The sequence below is a fragment of the Furipterus horrens genome, unplaced genomic scaffold (genome assembly GCF_987537825.1).
Source record: "Furipterus horrens unplaced genomic scaffold, mFurHor1.1.pri manual_scaffold_2, whole genome shotgun sequence".
Classification (NCBI taxonomy): domain Eukaryota; kingdom Metazoa; phylum Chordata; class Mammalia; order Chiroptera; family Furipteridae; genus Furipterus; species Furipterus horrens.
The window spans coordinates 155,043,531-155,061,301 of record NW_028327172.1 but is presented as its reverse complement, the minus strand read 5'-3'; the positions used below and the strand labels follow the sequence as shown (position 1 = coordinate 155,061,301).

Genomic DNA, 17,771 nt, shown 5'->3' with positions numbered 1-17,771 from the left:
AAGATTTTTATGGTTGTTAGGGGTCTTCTGTGGTTCCATATAAGTTTTTGTAATACTTGTTTTAGTTCTGTGAACATAATATTCAATTCACTTGGATAAATACTTAAGAATGTGATTGTTGGTTTGATTGATGTCTAGGTTTAATTTTGTAAGAAACTGCCAAACTGTTTTCCAAAGTGACTTCACTATTTTTCATTTCACTGAGACTTCGTGCTGTTACATATCTTCATCACCAATTGATATGATCTGTTTGATTAATCTTAGTTATTCTAATAGGTGCGAAGTGATATTTCATTTTGGCTTTAATTTACATTTCCCTAATGACAAAATATGTTGACCATCTTTTTATATGCTTATTTGCCATCATTCTGCTTTCTCTCATGATATTTCTGTTCAGCTCATCTGCCCATTCTCTAATGGTTTGTGCTGCTGATTGTTGGGTTCCATGGGTCCTTTATATATTCTGGAAACAAGGGCTTTATCAGATATGGAATTTGTAAATACTTTTTCCAATCTGTGACTTGTCTTTTCATTCTCTTTAACAGTGTCTTTCAAAAGGCAAAAGTTTTTAACTTTGATTGAGTCCAATCTACCCATTTCTTTCTTTCATGAATGATGCTTTGGATAGTGTATCTAAAAATTCATTGCCAAATTTGTGGTACTGCAGATTTTCTCCTGTATTTACTTCAAAAGTTTTGTAGTTTTACTTTTTACATTTAGATTTTTGATAAATTTTGAGATAATTTACATATGAAGTATGAGATATATGTCCTTCAATGTAACTTGTTTTATTTTTATTACTTTATTATGGGTGTGTTTTTGTTAGTTTGCTTGTTTTGGAAATAGCTAGTTGTTCCGGTATCATTTATTTAAAAGTCTCAAGGTATTGTGTGCTCTTAATAAAAAAAAGTAAATGTTAATTTCACCTCTATCTCATCCTCTTTAAATTTTAATTTGCTGTATATTTATAATTTATGTAAAATTAGTACAGAAATACATGAGTGTGGCTTACCTACAGAGGGCACATACTCAACTTTATTGATGAGATTTGTGATAAAGTTGGGAGACAGATGCTGTAGAGAAGAGCTCTCACTTGGATGGCAGGCTCTGGCTGAGTTGGAGGGCTATTGAGAAAGAAGGAAAAAAGAGGTAGGAAGGCCCAGAACGTAGTTATCCTCTCAGTCCCAAGAATAGAATTCTAGAATCTGTAGGCAGTTGGAGACAAAAGAGCTAAGAATTCTTCTTTCTCTATGACTCTATAGAAAGGATCTTGGCTAAAGGCAGGATCACTTGTGCATGGAAAGACTCAGAAATGGCTTCATGGGATGTAGGAAGCTCATGAAAGACACCCAGCACTAATTGAGTAAGTAGAGCAGTATCCCACAAATTCACCTGAGTGACATCTTTGGGGCAGACCTCAGGAATCTGTCTTCAATAAGAACTAAATTACTCTGCTGAAATCACTGTCCAAAGGACTATCAGTGTCAACTCCTGGCTTGAAGGATGTAAAACATTATGCTTGGGACTACCATTGCTGTGGGGTTTTGTTTTGTTTCATTTTATTTGTTTGAGAACAGTAAGATTCTAAGGCAGGAGATGGAAACCAATTTAATGTGTAAATGCTATATTTTATACCTTGTTTGTCTCCCTCTCGTTGCCTTTACCAACACTAGGTCATAGTTCAATGCTGTACACGGCGGACTTTTTCTTTACAGGGTCAGATTATATTTTAGGCCTTGTGATCCCTACAAACTCTAATAAAACCATTCAATTATGCCGCTGCAGTGAGAAAGGGGCCATACACAATATATGACTGAATAGGCATAGCTATGTTCCAATAAAAGCAGGTGGGTTTTGCTGATCCTTGCTATTGGCCAGCTTGCATTCTACACATCGCAGATGACATGTAGTTACCTTCCTTAATGCTTAGTTATGTTAAAGCCCCACAGACACTCTCCCTCTGGCCTTGCTGAACACTCAGCCCTGTTTTTTAGCTTTACCTCTCAGTTGGGGAACCTAACTCGAAGAGGGGAAACTAATAGTGTTAGAAATTTCAAGACAGGTGCAGAAAATGATATGGCATGAAAATATGTAAGAATATCAGTTTTGGTATCATGAGCAGTTATCAAAAATTTCCCTCCACTGCCATCTCAGCAAGGTCATTATATTTGGGGAAGCCAGATTACTTCAGTAAAGGAAACTCTTCTGGAAAACTAGGAACCTGATAAGGGATGATGCTCTTGATCCTAATTCCCATTTTAAATAATTCAGCAAGGGTCCCTTTATGGCCCTTCTACTCCCACACCCAACAGTTTCCTCCTCTTGTGACCTATTGTCATCTGTCCCCCTCCTGCTCATCAGTTGACATCAGACTTTTCAGAGACCTCATGAAACAGTGGTGGAGCAGCCCCCGAAAATATATTAGAATTGTGATATGACTGATAATTTTTTATGAACGCACCCACATTTGGAAAAGTATCAAGGAAAGAGAATAGAAGAAAGATAAGGTGCTATGTCTTCTCCCTTCTCTCAACCCTCAAACAATAAATCTTGAAGTTGTCTACACAGACCCATGTGTGGCTGAAATTGGGTGTCTGTTTCTGTACCTGTAGGAAAATGCCTAGCTCTTTGTATTCTGTTTGTTTGTTTTTTCTCTTCATAAAATTAATGAGAATCCTAGAAATGTATCACCCTCTGTGGTTTCCTGCTGGATAGTGAAAGGAGGGCTGAATTCTTTGCTTGCCTGATCCTAGGAACAGAGTATTTGCTTGAAAGTAACTATTAGGGAAAGAGCTGCACTCATTCTTCCCCTGGACTGGGTCCTCTCTGTACCTTTTTTCCCCTGATTCAGGCCTTCCACATCTGTGGCTGGCAGATTTTGAAGTTCTCATTGGTGACAGACTTAATCTCAGGATAAAGCAAAGTTGTCTGACCTGGTCTTCTAATCTTTGACAGGTTGTGCCTTCCATGGGCCCAGGATGAAGGCTGTCAGCATCTTGGCCCTGATTGGCTGTCTGGTCACAGTCACTGAGCCCAAAATCTACACTCGCTGCGAACTGGCAAAAATACTTTTAAGGACTGGCCTGGACAATTTCCAGGGCTTTAGCCTTGGAAACTGTGAGATTTCTCCCTTCCTGTTCTATTTCTATTCTTGATCTCCCCCCCCAAATGTCAAAGGCCCCATCTACATACACTTCCATTTATTGGTTCCCAGCTTTTCCATAATCTGCCCCACCAGGGATGGCCACTAGGCTCACCTGTTCTCATCAACTGCTCCTCTCTGGGGTCCCTCTGCTATACCCCTCATGTCCCAACTTCTGGAGTCCTGTACCAATGATACCAGGAGGGAGGGAGAAAACGTTGCCCCTTTACTGGCATTGTGGGGCAAACCTGATTTTAATGGCATTCAGATCAACAACTGACTAGGGGTGGAGTTTTAGGTGTTCATCCCTGCCTGTCATGTGCCCCATGATTGTGCTGTCTGCGCTGACCTTCCCCAAGATTTGTTGGGAGCAGAGCATTGTAGCATATACAAGGGAACTCTCTCCTCAAAACAGAGTTAGAAGAAACAATGCCATTCTTTTTCTGGGATTTCTGACTTTTCCCCTCTAGGGATCTGCATGGCATACCATGAGAACCACTACAACACCACAGCTCAGAATGTCCTGAAGGATGGAAGCACTGACTATGGCATTTTTCAGATAAACAGTTACACGTGGTGCAGACGTGCAGAGCTAGAAGAGAGGAACTACTGCCATATAGCCTGCTCAGGTACAGTTTTGATTTTCATCCTCAGGGACAAAGGCATGAAAGCTGATAATGGAATATCCACTCATTTTCTGAATTAACTAAAATTTGAAGTTCAGATGTGCAATTAGATTTATACCAGACCAATAAATTGTTCAATAGTTTCCCAAGGTGACACTCCAGATTCACAGATGACTTATTTCTTCTAGGATAATTTTTATAACGTCCACCATGAAAACGGTGAGATAGATAAGTGATCTTACTACCCTTTCATGGATAGAGATATTAAATATCTTCAATAAGAAGGAGGGAGCTGTTTGCTAACTAATTTTCATAAGCAATTCACTCAAAGGATGCAGTTAATCCTCTTTGTACAGAATGAGACCTATAAATACACTTTACATCACATTTTAAAAGAGCATAAATAAAGCCAGAATTCACTTCCAAATCTTCTACTTTAATAATTTAAGAAATATAGGTGCACACAGAATTGAGGATAGCAAGGTGAATCAGACATGAACTCTCCCATTAGGGAAGAGAATCCATGCTTATGTGAAATTACTTGCAGCACTAAAAACAATTGTGGGTTGAATGCTGTGGGATTTAGAGGAAAGAGATATTATTAAGAAAATCATGGGGAAAAAATTATGGAAAGTTTTGTAGATGCAGTGATATTTGATCTAGGACTTGGAGGATAGATAAGATTTGGATATTCAGAGATAGAGAGGAGTCACTCCAGGTAAGGAAGAAAACAAAGGCAAAAAGGTGTTTGTGGGGGTGTGTGGGCACAAGCGGGGAGAGGTGAGACATTTGTCCTATCTGGAACAAAGGAGACATGAAAACAAATAACAGGACATGCAATTGGAAAGGCTGATTACTACCTGACTATAAAGGACCTTGGAAGCCAAGCTAGGGAGCATGTACTGATTTCTGCCTGCAGTAGAAAATCAATAGAAGTTAGTTGTAAAGCATTGTTTCAGAAAGATAAATCTGCAAGCAGAGTGCAAGAGACATTAACGAAGGCACTGTTTAAGTGCCACTGCCATTGTTGAGGTGAGAGATTAAAAGACCTGACAATGGTCATGAATGGGGGCATGGAGAAGGGACTTATGTAAGAGATATTCAGTCGCAGAAGGACAGAGCTCAGTAAATGATTGTCTTTTTTGCACTCTCTCTAGAATGTAAGCTTAATGAATGCAGGAGTTTTAACCGTTTTGATCATTGATGTGTCCTCAGTGCCTAGAATTGTACCTGGCATTTTTGAAGCTCAATAAATATTCGTTAAATAAATGAATGGTGGGAATGAGGAGCAAGAACAGAGATAAAAGATCATATGGCATATTCTTTAGGAGCAGGAAATAAACTTTTAATTTATCTTTGACATATACAAGGTGATCAGTACATATATTAGAATGTATAAATGATTGAATTATATGTTAATTTATGAAGTAAATTGTCCCTAGCCCTAGATTAATACAGAATGCTCACTACCTCCAGAGGGAGATCACCCAATCATTGCTCAGCCCTAATTTAGAACATTCTTTCATTGGACCAAGATCTATCTCCTTATAGCTTTTTTTCCATTAATCCTAGTTTTTCCTTCTGAATTTCTTCAAAACAAATTTGCTCTATTTCATACATATACAGTTATTAAATATTTTAAATGGTTAGGAGATATTTCTCATATTCAATTTTGTGTCTTCTGGGCTAAAACATTTGTTATCTTCACCTTCTTGCAGGTATGACTTTTAAACCCCTCCTCATCCTGTTAAATCTCATTAGCATTCCCTCAGAGTTTGCCGATGAAGTCTTCCCTTGGAACACGGTAATTGGTTATGGGCATTACTTCCCATCATAGGCTCATAATGGCCTCCCAGAACATTCATTTTCTAATAGCTGAAACCTATGAACATGTTGCCTCACATGGCCAAAGAGACCTTGCAAATATGACTAAGGGTACTAACCTTGAGACGGGTAGGTTATTCTAAGTTATCTGGGTGGGCCCAATCTAATCTCAAGTCCTTAAAAATTGAGAATTTTTCCAGATGTGGTTAGAGAAATATTTTGTGACAACTGAAGGAGGAGGAAAGCTTCAAAATATGAGGTACTTGACCCACCATTGCTGGCTTGTTAAGATGGGAAAAGGAGGCCGTAAGTCACAGAATTTAGGGGGCCTATAGTAGCTGGGAATGGCCCTCACCTGACACCCAACAAGGAGGCAGCATGTCCTACAACTACAAGGAACTGAATTCTGCCAAAACCCAAATAAGCAACAAAAGTGGATCCTTCCCTATAACACCCAGAAAGGAAAACAGCCTTGCCAGGTACATAGACATGAGGACTGTTGTATCTTCTTGATGTACTGGACCTGCTATCGATAGAGCCAACGACTCTCCTTAAATTTGTAATATTTCATATTACCAAATCTACTTTGCCTGACAATAATATAGCCATTCCACATTCTTTGCATGGTATATTTATTTTACTTTTAACCTATTCATATATTTATAGCTATATATTTATAGCTACATATAGCAAGTTTCTTATAGGCAGCATGTAGTTAGGTGCTGTTTTATATCCAGGTTAATAAGCTCTGCTTTTCAGTAGTAATGTTTAGACCAGGTGTCAACAAGCTTTGTCTTAAAGGGCTCGATAGTAAATATTTTACACTTTGTGGACCATAAGTTGCAACAACTTAATTTTTCATGTAATACAAAAGCAGTCATAGATAATATATAAACGAATGGGCATGGTTATATTCCAATAAAACTTTATTTACAAAAACAGAAGGTGGGCCTGTAGGCCATAGTTTGCTGAACCTTGGTTTAGACCATTTACATTGAATGCAATTATTGTATGGTTGCTTTGAAACCTACCGTGTTGAGTGGAGGTCTACTCGTAAGCATTCTCTTAGATTTTGCTTATCTGAAAATGTCTATATTTCTTCTTTGAGTAATATCTCCTCTCTATATAAATCCTAGACTGACAAATGCTTTCTTATTGATTTGTTAAAGATGTCCTATAGTCTTCTGCTTGACTTGTTTACTATGAAAAAACATTGTTTTGTTTTTTTTTTTACATATGGAAAATATGTAATGTGTACTATTTCCTCTAGCTAGCTGCTTTTAAGATTATATTTTAGCACCAATTTATCAGCAATTTAATCATAGTGTACGAGGTCTGTCTGGAAAAAGTCTAGCTATTGTTAATATAATGAGAATGGTTTGCATGACATCGATGTAACCTGGCAGCCAAGGAGAGTGGACTGGAATGCGCATGCGTCAACAATGATGACTTCACTGTACTAGTCAGTAAGGGCAGTAGATAACAGTGAGTGAGCATGTGTATTGTGTGGCTGTCACATTCAAAATGACTGAGCGAGTAGAGCAACAAATCTGCATCCAATTTTGTGTTAAGCTTGAACATTCCTCCATGGAAGCTGTTCAAATGATTCAGAAAGCCACAGTTATGGGCAACTGGTGATTGGCAGCTTCTACACAACAATACACCTCCTCATGCATCATGTATTATTCAGGGTTCTTTAGTGAAATATTAAATCACCCAGGTGGCTCAGCTCTCCTACAGCCTACATTTGGCGCCCTGCAATTTCTGGCTTTTCCCAAAACTAAAATCACCTTTGAAAGAGAAGAGGTTTCAGACCATCAATGAGATTCAGGAAAATATGATGGGTCAGCTGATGGCAAGTGGGAGAATTGTGTGCCCAACGTGCCTACTTTGAAGGGGATGGAGGCATCATTGTCCTACGTACAATGTTTCTTGTATCTTGTATTTTCTTTAATAAATGTCTCTATTTTTCATATTACATGGCTGGATACCTTCTGGACAGACCTCAGATATTTTCTTACATTTATCTTACTTGATACTCATTAACCTCATGGATCCCTGAGATTATAATTTTCATCTTTTCTTCCAGGACTATAATGACATGTTTTAGATCACTTGATGTTAGGTCACTGGGGCTCTTTATCTCTCCCCCAACCTTTTGTGTTTTATTTTCAGTAGTTTTCATTGCTATACCTTCAAGTTCTCTGATCCTTTTTTCTGACATGCCTAATCTATTAAATTCATCAATTGAATACTTCATTTCAGGTACTGTAATTTTTTCAGTGCTAGTTAATTGTTTCATGTTTCATTTCTCTCACTTTATTCATGTTTTTCTTTAAGTCATTGATATAATAAATAAGCATATTTATAAGTACTGTTTTAAATTTTCTGTCTGCTTATTCAGTCAAGTCTGTCATTTCTTAATGTTTCCCTTGACTGATCTTTCTCCTGGTCATGGTTTACATTTTCATGCTTCTTTGCACATACAATATCCTTGTATTGTATACTAGATATAGCATATGTTTCTTTGTTGAGCATCTGCATTGTGTTGTCTTTCCAAGGCTCACCTCATCTTGGCAAGCAGTTAACTCTGACCAGGAAAGTTCTAGAGTTGTCTTTGTGGTAGAACTAGTTTAGTCTTTCTACCAAGGCAAGTCTTCTCTAGTGTCTCTTTTGACTGTCCCAAGGTTTCTCTTCTCTTCCTGGTCAGAAATTAAATGTCTCCCAGCCCTGTTTGAGCTCTGTAATTGTTCAGGTCCCTTGTAATTGTTCTGTGAATACCTTGAGGAGTTTTACCTGTTGCTGCCCGGTGTAGCCTTCAGCTAAAGAAGCGATGGAATTCTTTTTCTTTTCTTTTGTCAATTACAGTTAACATACACTATTTTTAGTATATGTGTTGCTGAAATGAGCACTACATTTAACATACACTATTATATCAGTTTCAAGTGTACAACATAGTGATTAGACATTTATATACCTTACAAAGCGATCACTCCATAAATCTGAAACTGGGAAAGTTGGTGTTCATGCTGCCTGTCGCTACCAGACCAATAAGTAGAGATAAGGGTTGAATCTTTATTGGCACTTTGTTCAGATGCCTATCCCTTTTATAAGGAGAAGAAGAGGGTAGGAAAGAAAGAAGGGGTTTGGAATTCAGGGGGAAATGTTAATCAGATAAAGACTGCAGTCTGCAATTTTCCTAGCATTCCTGCATCTGCTGACCAATGATTCTTTATCTGAGTCCTGGTCGGGGACATTCCCTCCCTAAGGCACAATGGCTCAGATACCATCTTGATCGCTTGCAGTCCTCCTGGGGCACAGAGGTCGAATTGCTTGTGGGTCTCCTGGAGTCAGGGTAGGTCCAGTCATACATTCCAATTCCTGGAGCAATAGCTTTCTAAATGCATCTATCACCAAGCCTATTAACTATATACATAAGGCTAAAAATTTTTAACTCTTTGAGTTTCCCCATCAAGTCTAGTATCTATCTAACATCACACATAGTTCTTACAATACTACTGATTATATTCCCTGGGCTGTACTTTACATCCCGATAGCTGTTTTTATAACTGGCCATTTGTACTTCTTAATCCTTTCCTCAGTGGAATTTAGTACTCTCCTTCTGGGTAGCTCCTGCCTCTCAGGCACTCTTCTCCACAAATTCCAGCTGCCTTGGCCTTTGATCTAGTTTCCTCTGCTTTCATTGCTGTCTCTGCCTGGCTTCTGCCTTCCTGATCTGGAAAATGCCTCTGCCCAGAAAGTTGTGGCAATCACAAGGCTCACCTCATTGGGTTTCCATCTCTCAAGACTTGTGATTCTGCATTGCCTGTTGTGTCAAATCTAAAAATTCTGTTCTCATATAGTGTGTCTGATTTTCTAGTTGTTCACAATGAGAGAGAAAATTTGTTATTTCATCATGCCCATGTTTAACTTTACACTCAGCTTAATATAACAATAATTGATTATTGTTCAATTTGGTTCCAGTTAAGGAGGTCTGGATAAATGTCTATCTGTAAGACAATCTTGGATTCTAGAAGTTAAAATATTGGATGATTCATGGCAAAAGGTCAAGGAAAATTCATATCTGTTTTCTCATCATAAAGAACATGGGATTTTTTGCCCTGGCTGTGTGGCTCAACTGGTTGAAGCATCGTTGTGTGCACCAAAATTTGCAGGTTTTATCCTCATTGGGGGCTCATATGAGAAACAAGTGATGGATGTCTCTCTTTCATATCAATGTACACTACAAAATAAATATGTAAATAGAGCATGGGATATTTTAGGGACGGCTTTAAAATAGATAACAAGATGTTGACTTTATATTGTAATCACCTATCAGTGACTGTCCTCCCTCAGTCAGGCCAGAGAGTCTTTAGTTATGGGCAGTGTCATTCTGTCTCATGTATTACACAGTAGGGACATTTATTATGGAGCCTGAAAATAATTTAGCATTAAGGTATGTTTACTAGGTACATGACATTTCATGTATGTATTGTATACATGCATTTCATGTCCATCTTTGAAGCTGTAGAATCTCCTCACTTCCATACCAAATGGTAGTTCTAAAATTCCTGCCTACCTTCTCCAAACTACTTGGACAGAATACTTGTTATATATACACATACTATAACATTATCATAGCTGTCTTTATTTTCCCTCACTTCATAGACCTCTTCAAAATAAGAGATGTCTAAGAAAAAGAAGGTGGTTATTGCCTCTTGTATCTAGTCTAGCCAGTTTACATTAATCTCTATTTCTCACCAGCCTGGTATCTGAGTTGGCCTTTGTCACACCAGAGATGGCAAAGAGATGTAAATTGTGGGCAGGGTAGTGATATTTCAGTTGGGATGTAGGAGGATGATGAGGAGAGGCAGGCCTGAAGCAAAACCAACAACTGAAAATAGTGGCTCTTTTTGTGCAGATTGTTACTTCTTTCTGCTGTTGTATGTAGGAGAATAAACTATGCAATTGAATAATGCTTTGCCATTCAACATAATAACCCTTTCCTCATTCATGTTTGACAGGATGGAATTGTCTACTTAAAGTAAATTGAGCAGAAGCAGTTCTTGGCATGGATCCATATAAATACTTGTTATCTTAGCTCATTCCTGCCCCTCTGCTGCCCCTCTGTGGTGATTCCATTGTGTTTTCACATCTCAGCTCCACCTCAGTTTCTTTATCTCCCAGCCCCCACCACCCTTATCATATCACCTTAAGCAAATTCCAAGTCACATCCCACTGGCACTTTTGCAACATCTCAATTGTACAAAGAAATGTGATGACAGAACAAAAGGCTGACAAACTTCTTACCCAAGCCTGGGCCTACAGAACCCATTCCTCCCACCCGTGATCACATGGCCTCTTCAGCCAAGCAGACTGCCTTCACCTGAATACCAGCCTTGCTCTTTGTGGACATGGCTGGGCTGGGCTCCAATCCTGGTGCAATAAAATACTGTCTGCTTCTTCCCTACTATATGTAATCTGTGTCCTTTCCACCCCCGAGGCCTCACTGAACCCACTTCTCCTAGGAAACAGGCCCCAACCACTTCCAAACACAAACCACAGTATCTCAGCACTTAGCAAGAAGTGTTTCTAAGTAATGTGAACATGTATCAGATACCAAGCTCTTAACTTTTAATAATCTCATAATAAATAAATACTTTAAAAATTAATAAATCATTTATGTTTTTATTATCAACTTCATTAGCCCATAATGTCCCATAAGTGGAAATTTTGCTTAAGTAGCTCTGTTGGAAGGAAATAGCCAAAGATAATAGGTTTTAAGCCCTAAGTTTGAGTGCAGACTCATTTACTGGGTATATAACCTCGGTTTATAAGGATGATAATGGTGCCCACCCACATGGCTATTTCAAAGACTAAGATAATACATGAAGAGACCTACCACGTGCCTGACACGCACACGCAGTAAGTTTTCTATAAAAGTTAGCTATTAGTTATATCTATTATTATTCTAAATATTTATCTCTCTAGAAAGAAAGCAAAAACTTTTATAACCTAACAAATCTTTATTCACTGTATGCCCAATGCTAGTGAATTTGCATAAAGTGTCTCAATTTGTTATCATTTATAGATCATATTTTTTGTTAATTTTCTCCTGGTTAATAGGTTTGTGTTTTAAATAAAAAATAAACCACATTAAGAATGAATTTGGGACTTCCGGCCAAGATGGAGGCTTAGACGGACACGCTAGGTCTTCCTCTACAACTATAGAGGAATACAACTACTTCAAAACAAAGGATAACTAGAAATTCCAGAAAATAAAACTACACGGAAGCCCAACATATGAAGTTATAAACCAGCGGTGCCATTTGGGCAGGTAAGAGTTAAAGAAGGCAAAGCTGTTTGCGGAGCGGCGGGCGGGGCGGCGAAAAATCCCGGAGGCAATCAAGCCCCTGGCGTGCGCGACTCCAATCAAGCCCCTGGCCTGCGCGATTCCGGGCGCTGGGGAGCAGCCGCAGCATCGCCTTGAACAGTGAGGCCCAGGGGGGTGGGAGGACGGATCCCGGTCTCCTAGCTGAATAACTGTGTGAATCCATCTTGGACCCCCGCCCCCACAGAAAGCACCACAGGGCTGCGAAATAGGTCGCGGACAGGCAGGCGCCGGCCGGTCGCTGATTTGTGACGCGTACACAGGCACTGCCCCGGACAGCCGGCCCAGGAAAACAAAACGCACCTGTCAAAATGTGGCAGACAAATATAGAGATCCCGGTGGCACAACTCACCAGACAGCAGATAGAGAACCTGACAGATGAACAGATAAGAAACCTGTCAGAGGCTCAGTTCTGGGCCATTGTTATCAGGTGGCTTACAGAATTCACAAAAGAGCAGGAAAAAGATATGAAAGAAGCGAAAAACTTCCATAACGAAAGGAACAAAACCACATACGAGACAGATGGTGAGGAATCCAGAGTTCATTTCAACAAACTGGAATATGGAGAAGGAACAAGCAGTCAACCAATGCAGCGAGAGGAAATAGGAAGCAACAATGAGAGGATCAGAAACCTCTGGGACAGCTATAAAAGGCCCAACATAAGAATCATTGGTTTGCCAGAGAATGAGGAAGATGAACTAGAACTTGAAAAATTGAGTGAAAATATAATAAAGGAGAACTTCCCAGACTTGGGGAAGGAATAGACATGCAGGTCCAGGAAGCAAGGAGAGTTCCCAAGAGACTGGACCCAGGGAGAACCACTCCAAGACACATTATAATCAAAATGTCAAAAATTAAGGATAAAGAGAGAATCTTAAAAGCAGCAAGAGAGAAGAAAAGAATTATGTACAAAGGGGTCCCAATTAGACTATCAGCTGACTTCTCAAGGGAAACACTACAAGCAAGAAGGGACTGGCAAGAAATATTCAAAGTAATGAAAATCCAAAACCTACAACCACGAATACTCTATCCAGCGAAATTGTCATTCAGAATAGAAGGACAGAGAAAGTGTTTCCAGGACAAAATAAAACTGAAAGAGTTCATTAGATCCAAACCACTGTTATATGAGATGTTAAAGGGACTGGTTTAAAAAACAGAAGCTAGGGAGATGAAACAAAGGCAAATGAAACAGGCAACGAGAGTGGAAAAGGAACTGTGGGTAAGGGAAGCATAGTGGGGGGAGGTCAACAGGGAGGGGGAGTGGGGAGAGGGAGGGAGATGATATAGGAATTGGGGATCATGATAAGAGGGAATGGAATAGACGGAGAGAGATTGGGAGGAACTGTATGCACAACTAATGGACATAATCTAAAAGGGGGGGACAACTGGAGGGAGGGGGGCCACCGGGTGGAGGGGAGCAGAGGGAAGGGAAATTGGCACAAATGTAATATTTTAATCAATAAAACACATTAAATCTGAAAAAAAAAAAAAAAAAAAAAAGAATGAATTTGCCAGACCTGGTTGGTGTGGTTCAATGGATTGAGCACTGGCCTGTGAACCGAAGTGTCACAGGTTGGATTCCCAGTCAGGGCCCATGCCTGGGTTTCTTGTCAGGTCCCCAGTTGGGGGCGCACGAGAAGCAACCACACATTGATGTTTCTCTCCCTCTCTTGCTTCTTTCCCATCTTTGTAAAAATAAATAAATAAAATATTTAAAAAGAAAAAAGGAATGAATTTGCTTAAAAGAAATTAATCACTATGTTTATCCTCTAGTTTAGTAACTAAACCAGCATACTCAAGAAAAAAATTTTATTTTCAATTGACCTACAAAATGACCTGGTATTACAATATTCCATTAAAGTGCAACATTTTAGGCTACATTACTCTCTTTGGTTATTTTTATTTTCTGATAATAGAAATAATGCATCTCTATTGTAAAAGATTTAGAAAATATACAATGATGATTTAAAAGCATTGGTGATCACACTATTAAGAGTTAACCTTTCTTAAAATGGTGGTTAGTTTATGACTTTTTTTCTTTATATCAATGTCATCCTCTATGCTTTCTGAGATGATGGAAATATTATCTATCTACGTTATCTAGTACGAGAATCACTAGCCAAGGTGTTATAAAGTATCTGAAATGCAGCAAAAGCAACTCAGGAACTGAAATTTTAATTGTATTAATTATTTAGATTTAAATAGTCACACATAGCTAATGGCTACCATATTGGACAGTATAACTCTAAACAGAAATTTTTACAATATTAGTAACTATTGGGAGTAGTTTTCAATACTATTAAAGTATATAAAAATATGATTTAAATGGCTCCTTATTTCATTATATGGAGGAATCATTAATGTGAACCTCCATAATTATGAGGTAATTAGATGTTTTCCATTTTGGAAATAAATTTTCTCTTGTAAGTAAAACAACAGTAAATCACTTGGTTATTTTCTTAGGAGAGATGCAGAAAAAGAAATTTCTAAGTGAAAGGATTAGAACTACTTAAAGGCTCTGGAATTCTTGCCTGAAAAGTTGAACCCACCACAGTCGCACCAGCAAGAACTTAGGGGTGCCTATCTCACTGCACTTTACTCATCATCAAGCATTACCCAATTCTTTAAACATCTTTCTTTAATTGATCAACAGAAATGCTATCAAATGGTGTGGGTTTTGTCTCTGGTGCTTGTGGTGGGCATGGAGATGGACTGCTTAGATTTCTCTTAGAGGGAAGACGTTGGCTTCAATTGCACTTGTGTTTGCAGACAGTTTCCCTAACACCTCCTTCAGGGTCTGCCTTAGCTGCAGAAAGCTGCCCCCCCCCCTCAGGCTGTGCCCCTAGGGCAGCCCACATCTAGTGACTGAGGGGGGCAGATCTGTAAAGACATGGCTATTCGGGTCTTATGGGGGCAACTCTGATTAACAATATTCACTCCTGAGCTCCTAGCAGCGTTGGCTGGACCTTTGAATGACTGTATCAGAGATGGACATTTCCATCTGCTCAATCCTGCTTCAGCCCCATTGCTTTCACATGTGTGAATCCCTAATAAATAAATTGTACCTCAAATCTATCTCAAGATCTGCTTCTAGAGAATCTGATTTGCAACAGAAATGATGTTGGACTTCTTCCTCTTTTTTAATTATTTTATTTTATTAATTTTTCATTATTGTTCTATTACAGTTGTCCCAATTTTTCCCCGTTTGCCCTCCTCTACTCAGCCCAACCTCTGCTCCCACAGTCCATTCCCACACTGTTGTCCATGTTATTTGACTAGTCTCTTCCCCTTCTTTCCACCATTATCCCTTTCCCCCTCCCCTCTGGTTGCTGTCAGTCTGTTCCATGTTTCCATACCTCTGGTTGTATTTTGATCATTAGTTTATTTTGTTCATTGGATTCCTCTTATAGGTGAGATCATATAATATTTGTCTTTTACGAACTGGTTTATTTCACTTAGCATAATACTCTCCAGTTCCATCCATGCTGTTGCAAAAGGTAGGAGTGCCTTCTTTCTTTCTGCTGCATAGTATTCCATTATATAAGTGTACCAGTTTTTTGATCCACTCATTTACTGATAAGCACTTAGGCTGTTTCCAGCACTTGGCTATTGTAAATAGCACTGCTATGAACCTAGGGATGCACAAGTTCTTTTGAATTGATGTTGGGCTTCTATGTTTACTTGCCTTTTTCTGTCGTGTTTGTGTTGAAAAGGATTTTAAGGCCACTTCTGGGAAAGCAGGAAAGAATGCTAATATTAATACATTTTCAATTGAAAAAAATTACTGTGTCTCAAAGCTACAGAAAATAAAAGGCAAATATTGATGTGTTTGACATAAAACTTAAAAACTTCTGCATATAAAAACACCTTGGGTAAATTTTTAAATGTACAACTACAAAGTTATAATAGATGAAGTTTAATATAAAAAGATCTTATATCTCAAATTAACCTGAGTAAAGAACATTGTACTGCCATCCTGTCTTGTGTATTTTTTAGGACATAAGAAACATTCTGCTATTGTGTCTTCTCTAAACATATTTCCAAAAATCCCCCAGGACTGATCTATTCCTCTGAAACTTCAAGAAATCCAAAACATGGATGATCTGGAAACAAATAGAATTCTTTGATTTGCCAAGAAGCTCAACAAAAAATAGGAATATAGTCTTAGTACTTCCAAATCCCCGTTCCTAAAAAGCAGTGATGAAAGTGAAGAAATAAAGTCTTAGCTAACCCCATATCTCCTCTCCCTTACAGCCTTGCTTACTGACAACCTGACAGATGCAATTATCTGTGCCAAGAAAATTGCTCATGAGACAGAAGGGATGGACTATTGGTAAGAAGCTTTCTTTAGGAGACTTATTCTGACCTGGGCATAACCTGCAGTGTGTCCATTCATCACAGCTGCAGGAAACATTGACAAACTCGTCTCTTCAGCGTGGTCCATCAGTGGTGTGGAAGTGACTTGTCTATACCCCTCTCCATCAGTGTGTGAGCATGTAGTGAACACAGTGCAAGGCATCTGCATGGGGAGGGGAGATGGTATTGAGTCATGATAATTTTCAATGGATTTCCACATTCCAAACAATGGGAAAAGAGTTGCTCTCTAATGTCATCTGTGAAGTGTTAGTGACATCAGTACACCAAAGGAAAAAAGTTTCAGTACTTTTTCAGATTTGCATAAGATTTGGAGGGCTACAGAAACATTTTGTGGGGAGAGAACAAGCAGCAGTGAGAAGAAAATGACCATGTCACACAGTGAATTGGCAGGACACTTCCCTGGGATTGCATGTGCTCAGCGTCATCTTGCGGCTGTGCTTCTTGAGAACATGGCTATATCAGATCACCCTCTTGGGGAACTGAAATTTTCAGAGATGTCAGTGTTTAATGGAAGGATCCATCTTCATAAAAATTGCTTTCTTGTTGCTGAGGGAACTAATGACTAGAAGAAAACTGGGGAAAGCAAAGTTTTAACAAGGTTAAAGGATAGAGTCCTCGGAACTCAATATCAAATGAAACTAAATCTTGGACCCTGTGTGTTATTTGTGTTAATTACCTGCGGTTTTTGAACCAAAGAATATTTGAATCGTCATGTTTGTTTCTGTTGTTTCTGCTTCTCTCTCTGTAGGCAAGGCTGGAAGAAACACTGTGAGGGCAGGGACCTGTCCAAGTGGAAAAGAGGATGTGATGTTCCATGAGTTGAAACTGGACCAAGGAGGCTTTGCAATGACTCCCTAAAATGTGTAATAAATGTCAAGATGCTGTTGTCATTTTGTCCCCCTTTCTCCCAATATTTCTTCTCGGAGTTGGAGGGGGAAAAACAAAGCTACATTTTTAAGGAAATAAATATTTTCATTTAAATGTCTTGACTTCACCCCAACTCTGTTTCAATTATATCAAACAAGCACAATGTTAAGAACTGAAAAGTCACCTACAAAACATTCTAGCCCCGAGTGAAATAAATGTCTCTTTATTGAAAGGAGTCCCAGTTTCCCTGAACCTGCAGTGGCCATTCATTTAAAAATAAGTTTGTGGACCTGCGTCCTGGGCATGAGGTCATTCTTCTCCTAGGTCAGCAGACACACAATCCTTCTTCCATGTAGCATTGCCAGAGAGAATGTTCCTGTTTCCTCTGGGTAGTCTTCATGGGTACTCTAATGGAATCAAATAGATGCAGTTGCAGCTCTTACTCCCAATGGTCAGAGCATTCCCCATGATACTGCAACATCCATTTAAACTAATCTATTAAATTAAAAACCATACTCATATGCTCAAGATAAAATTGTTTACA

The 17,771-nt window shown here is 38.9% G+C and overlaps 1 protein-coding gene across 1 annotated transcript in view; it reads left to right on the top strand.

Annotated features, from left to right (window-relative positions):
* Window positions 1-17,304, top strand: part of LOC150019767 (lysozyme-like protein 1) — an 80,984-nt gene extending 63,680 nt beyond the window's left edge. Inside the window, exons 2-6 of the mRNA XM_090268057.1 lie at window positions 1,263-1,363; window positions 2,956-3,117; window positions 3,613-3,771; window positions 16,238-16,316; window positions 17,109-17,304. Of these exons, the coding sequence (XP_090124183.1) occupies window positions 2,979-3,117; window positions 3,613-3,771; window positions 16,238-16,316; window positions 17,109-17,178 (447 nt within the window). The 5' untranslated portion in view covers window positions 1,263-1,363; window positions 2,956-2,978 and the 3' untranslated portion in view covers window positions 17,179-17,304. The remainder of the gene's footprint in view (window positions 1-1,262; window positions 1,364-2,955; window positions 3,118-3,612; window positions 3,772-16,237; window positions 16,317-17,108) is intronic.
* The last annotated feature ends 467 nt before the right edge of the window (window positions 17,305-17,771 follow it).